Below are 7,743 nucleotides of genomic sequence, written 5' to 3' on the forward strand. Positions count from 1 at the left end.
AAGGAAGCAAATCACCTAACATTTACCAATATTTAAAATCAAAATGTCTGCTATCCCTGTGTTAACTCTATGAGGAAAAATAAAATGTTTTATTTTCAAAAAATCTAAGTTTGTGAAAATGTTTCTTACTTTAAGAGCTCTAAAATGAGCCGACAAGTGTAGATCAGAAAAGACTCCAAAATTTTGAAAACTCAAATATCTGTCCCTGAGATACATTCTACTTAACATTTTCTCAAAAAGAGCATCTCTTCCACAATGCAATTTGTATCGGCTTGTTCTTTGGATGAAACAATTATTTCAGTGAAATAAAGCAAAGTTATTTGTACTGAAAAACATGAACCTGATCAAATTATCTCAAATTATTGACTCAAGTGGAGAATATTTTCAGAAATGAGTCTTATATTTAAAAACATCAGTTTGAAATTATTATTTACATCTGATTCTGTTTTCTAAGTTTGTAAAATAAAAGAGGTTAAAGGTCATTGACTTGGACAATAGGGGTTATATGCTTCTATTGTTTTTGCTGGGTCGTCTCTGTCGATGTCTGCCCAGTATGGAAACTGCAGACCGACGTACTCCAATTTCTTCAAAACTATCGGTGTAAGTGTTTCCTCAAGGAATGCTGCTCCTTTCTTGGACAAGTGGAGGCCATCGGCTAAAAATTCAGACCAGTTCTGGAAGAAAATCCACAAGCAACATTAGAAGGGGGAAAAATTGTTGCAGGTACTCAAAATATTTCATAAACTTGTATTTAATATGCATGGCACTTGCTTTCTCCTATCCCATTGCTGGTCACTGACACAACTTTGGTGCTAAAAGAAGGTCCGGGACTATCATTTTGTTCATTATAGGCCAGTTAATGTGCTCAGTTATATTGAACACACTGTACCAGCACATGCATATCGTTTGATTTCATGGTCACTTTTCAAGGTTAAATTTAGATTATCATTAATATTTCTGGTAAAATTATATTGGTTGTATAGTACTCCATTTTTCCTTTATGCAAAAAAAATTGAAATTTAATTTCTGAATTTCAAAATTTGATTTGATAAAAAAGAAGGCCACCAGCTGTAACTGTTGATGATTTTTTCACTATTTAGTTTTTGTGCGATTTCCTGTTTTTTGGCCTCCACAAAGCATGAAGAGATACACAGTATTCAGCTTGTCAACTCAGCCTGTACATGTGGAGTCTGCATTGTTATTGTTGACAAGTGAAATCTGGTCCCAATTAGAATTCAAATGTCAACAATAACAGTGCATGTTATACATATGGATGCTGATATGTCAAGCTAAATAATTAGGTTTCAACATGCTGAGGGTAGTAGACCAAGAAGTTGTTATATATATGTGAAGCAAAAAGGAGAAAAATCATCAAAACTTATGGCTCAGCCTCACTGGCCCTTTAAAATCAAGCAGCTTTGTTCCCTGCAGCGATCAACAATAAGTACAAGGGAGAGACAAAGACAGTTTTCTACTCAGTACATTGTTTTAAACACTTTTCTGGTTATACCTGCCATTTTGAATGTCAAATATTGGTAAATTTTAGGTAATCTGTTCTTCTTATGCTAAACATTACACAGTGACCCCTGATTTATATCCTTGAATATAAAGGAGAATGGTTGAAGGTTTTCACTAGTTGGAAAGTTTGAATAAGTGTTTAACACAACATCTGTATTGAATTCATAAAGCTTTTGAATTTGTATGTCCAAGCCTTACCTGAACTTTCTGCATTGACGTCCACAAATCGATACAATTGATATTGTTTGTGTCGGCAACTTCACAACATGCCTTGCTGTATTCTCCCGTGACAGCTAACTTTCTATTCAGTGTAGAACCTTCAGAGATATGTAGGAAATAAAGAGTCAAAATGTGAAGTTGGCCTTCCTTGGTAAATTTAAATGCCTCTGACTCGAGAACATTCCTTCTCATGTAAAAAGAGTTGGTTATCTAATACTGGTATAGGGCTAATGCAAGGAAATCACCAGAATTTCCCAAATTGATTCAAAGAGTTTTGAGTGAAAAATATACTGAGTGAAATTATGAATAAAATGAATGACATAAATGTGTGTGTGTGTGTGTGAGAGAGAGAGAGAGAGAGAGAGAGAGAGAGAGAGAGAGAAAGATGGATGAGGGATAGATACTCTGATAAATTCATTTGTTATCACATATTCAAACTATCATTTGACTTCTCTGAGAGTATAGTTCCTATTTAATTTAAATACAAAATGATAATTTTGGTTGGTTGAGACACAAGATGTCTTTCTACCTTTTTTAATGCATTCCACTTCCCATGCTTTCTCATCAACAGGAGGAGGGCCAATTAGAATTATCCTCTCTTCATTGATTTCAATTGCTTTCAGATAGTCAATCATGCTCTGTGAAGTTAATTGTTATTGTCAATAAATAAAAAGGTAAATAAATAAACAAACAAATAATAATAATAATAAATAAATAAATACAATTGATAACATTCAAATGTTGAGCAAAAACCCAAAGGTATAGCCCAACAGCTTCAATTGAATTGTACAATGGATGTCCTGTCTCGGGGCAAAGAACAAGAAAGAATCAGAAATACATTGCCTGCAACTCGAGCACCATGAATTACTGATATGAAGAAAAATTTATAATACTGGCCAAAGACAACAAAAATAACACTAGATAGTGCATAGAAGCACACTTTGGATGACTGTATAAACACACATAGGGGAGCTTCCTACTTTGAAACAGAGAATAATGGATTCCACATTTATGTGTGTGTTTATACACAGCAACTCTAATCAGTTCTAACAATTGTACTCAGCAATAATAAACCCAAACCTGATATACAGTGTAACTAATAGGTGCCATCTTGTCTATTGTAATCTTTGTGTTTGACCAATTTTATTGGTGTTCTCATCAGTAAGTTTTGGTTGTTGAGTTGCAGGAATTGTATCTGGGCAGTTATTGTACCATACTTAGTATTTATTTATTTATTTATTTTTTATTTATTTATTCAGCTTTGACATGAAGTCAGGATGAGTCGCACAGGTGACTGACACATATAAAAACATACATACATACATACATACATACATACATACATACGTACGTACGTACGTACGTACGTACGTACATACATACATACATACATACATACATACATACATACCTACATACATACATACAGACGACATTTTTCCACCTTATAAGAATACCTTCCATTTGCATATATACATATGCATATATGGATGCTAAAAAGCCCTCCACAAAAGAACAAATTTTATACATACAAATTAAAAACAGAAAAGACAAATGATTTAAGATAAATTCAAAAATATAACAATAACAAACTATACGAACAATTCAAAAAAAAAACAACAACAAAAAAGGAGAAATTTACAGACACGGCAACTTTTAGAGTGGCACTTTCCAACCCAAGTACAAGCGTTATCAGGATAAAATTTATTTTTTAACAGACCCGTGTAATGTTTTAATAATATAGACTTGTATGACCTAACACTTGTTGAAGATTTGCCATAAAAGAGTGTATCAAGAGTGTCCTCTGATGCTAGAAGCTTGAATTAGTAGCAACCATTTACAGGGACTGTCACTCTTCTTCGACTTTTTGTCATATCAAGAAAACATGAAATACTTGCATAAAGTTACCCAATGTACAAAATGACCACTATACATAAAAATGCAACAACATAGACTACAAATAAAATTCACGTAAAAAGCTCAAAAAAGAGTGGCTTTGTCTCTATAGGAAAATACTGTGTGTTATGTATGCAAGTCCGGGTATCATGACTCATCATTAATAATTCTATCATACCAGTACAATATTAATGACACAAATGCAGTGGTCTGGTAAGTTGAGACATTAAAATAATTGTGCTGTATTCATAATAAAGTATGGTTGGAATAGGCGCAACTTTCAGCAAGGTAAAAATTCCCCTTTCGACATTTCAAGCCAGAATTTCAATACATTGTCATAATATAATTTACCAATAAAACATCTCAGCGATGAGCATATTACTTGGATTGACCAGTTCATGTCCATATATGCACTCCCTGTCACTAGTGCATGAATGTCCTGAACTTGTGAAAATCTCATGGTATACCCATCACTGGATGTGATTTCTTACTTACATATTCCACTAAAAAGCAATACACCACACCCAGTGACGGTATACCATGAGATTTTGACCAGTCCACGACGTATATGCACAATCGATATGGCATGAAATAAAGGGGTGTACTGTTGCCGAGGTGGTTTATTGCTTGGATATCATAATATTAAATTGAAATTCTGGTGTGAAATGCCAAATAAAATTCTTCTCTAGCTTAGAGCTTGGGGCTGTTCCAACGGAGCTATATAGGTTATTTTCATGTCTGGACCAATCAGATCACAGTATTTGCACAGTCAATATACTGGCAAGATAGAGTCGTGACTTATGAACTCTGTAAAACATTTAACACATCACCTGTAGATAATGTTTGTATTTAATGACTGGGACATGCTGCTGTGGGTTGATCTCAGGCAGCGACGCATCGTTGGCTCCGAAGAATATCGTCACCATGGCAACATTCGATGCAGTTTCCTTGGTGATGATTTTTGGGAGGATTATGCTTCCGAATTTGGTGTTGTAGCCTGAGATCCCTCGATTCAGAACGTCACATCTTCTGTTTAATGTATCAAGAATGTATACACAATGAAAAACCTCAAACCAAAAATATGGTAAAATATCGAAGACAGAGGAGACACCTAAAAGATAACTTATTTACTTTTGACATTGTATAATGGTGATATTTCCTTTGAAATTACATCATGACAGCGAGTAAATCATCATATTTGCAGAGACCGTCACGGTGAAAACGGCTGATACATACCTTTGTAATTTATCAGCTAGTACAGCACCCCAGCCACCGTCCTTGAAAGAATACTGTGGGGAAAGAGGAAGATCGAGAGACCAGAGAGTGAGGAATACATAATGCTAATATACATACATACAAACATACATACAAATACATACATACATACATACATACACAGGGCTCCCCCTAAGTCACCAAAATGATTAGCCAACTCATTAGCCAAATCAAAAATCTTTTAGCCATTTTGAGTAACTTTTAGCCAGTTTATGATCTCAAGTGTGGCAACAGCTTTCTCGTCATTCAGGAGTCCCTAATTTTACAAATCAAGATGTTTTGTATGATGTTCATGATGGTTTTTACATTAAAGAAATATGTGTTTAGTTTTTGCATTCATAATCTGTGTTTTTATGACATTTCAGGGATAGAAATCCTTTTTCATTTTTGGTGGTAAACTTTAAACACCAGAAATAAAATTAGGTAGCAATTGAATTCTAAAAATCTGCTAGCAATGTTGAGTGTATATTACAAGAGGTACAGATTGAATATTTCTGCCACATTCAGTTAGTATTCACAGTATGATAGCTTGTCATAAGTTACAGGCTTCTCATGTGGCAAATTTATGCAGTCTTCCATAACCTAAATGTTTAGGCCACACAAGTAAAACAATTTTCCATGCAGAAGACAGCATTTATGGTATAGCACAATGGCAGTGTAGATACGATTATTGTGGTATTTAAGGCCCCGGTTTTACTTGTATGTCATAGTTGTGATCAAGCAGGCTGAAAAAGCATCTTGAGTATAAGTACTTTTCTTGAGACAAAAAGGGCTGGGCCAAACAAAACTCTTGTAAAACAAGACACAACGATATATGTTCATTGCATTTAAATTACTCACTGTTTGAGGGCATTCATTGTTTTAATGATTATGATAACATTTTAGCCCAGATATATTTTCATTTGATATTTTGATATCATCAAGAAATGTCTGGTGATGTTCACTTCTAGATCATTAAACTGGTGGAATCTACAAAAATATTAAAATCATTCAGAATCACATAATTTCTTGTATAAGTTATAGCAGTTTGAAAGTAGGCCGAATGGGAGTCAGTCAAGCTGAATGCCATTTAAATTGGAAGGCAGCAAAATTACCTTTCACCTATTGGACCACCCTAGGTGGTTTCTTGTGAACCATAATTGTGTAATTAGGGGGTCTTCATGCATGACATCACATGATGAGATGACCTAGACTTGACCTTTCAGATAACCTCAGTTTTTCTCCTTTTCCTTTGTATTATGACTCCGTTTGTGAAAGTTTCCTTTGAAATAATGGTTTTTACTATCAAACTGAGTAGTTGCAGGCCAAAAATTTGATACAGCAAAGTAGGTAAAACTTTTGATAGACTCAAGGACGACCCAGGACTCACAGAGGCAAAGCAGGCCTCAGTGTATTCATGGACCTTACGTTCATGATGTATTGTAGTATCGAACAGCAACAGTGTTTGTTTTACGTACCAGGGAATTTGTAACTTTGTAGAAAGGAGAGTAAACTGTTTCAATACATTGCAACTTTGTAGGAAGGAGGGTAAACTGTTTCAACATCTCACAACATTTTATTGTTAGGTGTAGTTTTCTGTTGAGGAGGTGTAAGAATTCAATAGCCACTACATTAGCCAAACAGGAATTTTTGTAGCCATTTTTAACTTTCTTTCGCATTTGGCGAATTGGCGAATAGGTAGCGGGAGCCCTGATACATACATACGTATACATACATACATACATACATGTTATTACATACACTTTGGGTATACTGTTTGGTGTGTATTTATACCGGTAAGCTGGTACCGGTAAACATCAATCATTGGAGAAATCCTAAGACATGGCAGGTCACTGTATATTCTAGTTTTATCTATGACCATTTTACAGAGAAGGGTCAGGCGAGGTGATACCCGGGGGTGATACGTAATTGTCATGCATTGCAGAAGACTGTAGGCATATTGGCTGCATGAGATCATAGAGGCTGTATTCTCATGCCTTAGAGTACAGACAGAGGGAGTGTGCAATTTGCAAACACTAAAATGAGATCAATATTTCCATATGGTTCTGCCACTCCTGATGCATTCCCCCTTCTATGGTCTTTCCGTTGTGGATTCCACAGTCCCTCTGTAGAGGGACTGTGGATTGAGTTCAGGCGAACGTGGGGATTTCGTTTCTTACCTGCGTTATCGAATCCCTAAACAAAATCACCTTAGGCCACATTGCTGCCATGGTACTCGCTGAAGTTAGCCGACGATACAAGCAAGAAGTAAGCAATAACAGTCGTACAGGCAATAGATATTTCATTCCATTTGGTGAGCAGCGAGCCGGTGCCGTTATGTACAGAGCGGTTGTACACGTCTTACAACAAGGCATTCAAGCCAGCTGCTCGACTATAAATGAGGTCGGAAGTGAAAGGTCAAAGGTTACACAGACACTGTTGAACGGGCGTCCGCTGAAGTGCGTTGTCCTTTACGTGACGTCTATTCTGAACTGGGACCACAGGTTCACTGTCTGTGCGTGAATAGCTTAATCTGAAATATCAATATATCAATAAAAATAGTTTCAGTATTTCATCAGAGACAGGGCTGAGTTTCCTTTTTGGCCTGCTATACTTTTAAAGAGATCGACTATTAAGTTTAATATATAGCCTAAGCTTTTTCATGGAATCGTTCACTTGTTGAAAATATTTGCATTGTAAGGTGTTGAAATCGGCCAACTTTGTCCTGATAGGGGTATCTCATCTCATGACAAGAATAACCACAGTCACCTGTGGTCTATTTCACTCTGCGTCTATGCGCCCCATAGACGTGTGTACATGTAGTGACAGGCATATGTACACACGTCTATGGGCGCA

General features: G+C 35.9%; 1 protein-coding gene across 1 annotated transcript; it reads right to left on the reverse strand.

The window, feature by feature from the left end:
• Positions 1 to 226: 226 nt before the first annotated feature.
• On the reverse strand, positions 227 to 7,277 carry LOC139127612 (isoamyl acetate-hydrolyzing esterase 1 homolog). The gene is made up of 6 exons (XM_070693527.1): positions 7,068 to 7,277; positions 4,870 to 4,922; positions 4,464 to 4,662; positions 2,267 to 2,375; positions 1,717 to 1,835; positions 227 to 674 (listed from the first exon to the last, which is right to left on the reverse strand). Exons 1-6 carry the CDS (start codon positions 7,260 to 7,262, stop codon positions 480 to 482), a joined length of 870 nt encoding a protein of 289 aa, XP_070549628.1. The 5' UTR covers positions 7,263 to 7,277; the 3' UTR covers positions 227 to 479.
• Positions 7,278 to 7,743: the final 466 nt, after the last annotated feature.

The sequence above is a fragment of the Ptychodera flava genome, unplaced genomic scaffold (assembly GCF_041260155.1).
Source record: "Ptychodera flava strain L36383 unplaced genomic scaffold, AS_Pfla_20210202 Scaffold_33__1_contigs__length_2856901_pilon, whole genome shotgun sequence".
Classification (NCBI taxonomy): domain Eukaryota; kingdom Metazoa; phylum Hemichordata; class Enteropneusta; family Ptychoderidae; genus Ptychodera; species Ptychodera flava.

Coding starts and splice junctions, on each gene's coding strand:
- LOC139127612 (XM_070693527.1), bottom strand. CDS start 7,262: ATGCCTTGTTGTAAGACGTGTACAACCGCTCTGTACATAACGGCACCG. Junction 4,923..7,067: donor TTAGGGATTCGATAACGCAG/GTAAGAAACGAA, acceptor CTTTCCCCACAG/TATTCTTTCAAGGACGGTGG. Junction 2,376..4,463: donor AATACAAACATTATCTACAG/GTGATGTGTTAA, acceptor TTAACTTCACAG/AGCATGATTGACTATCTGAA.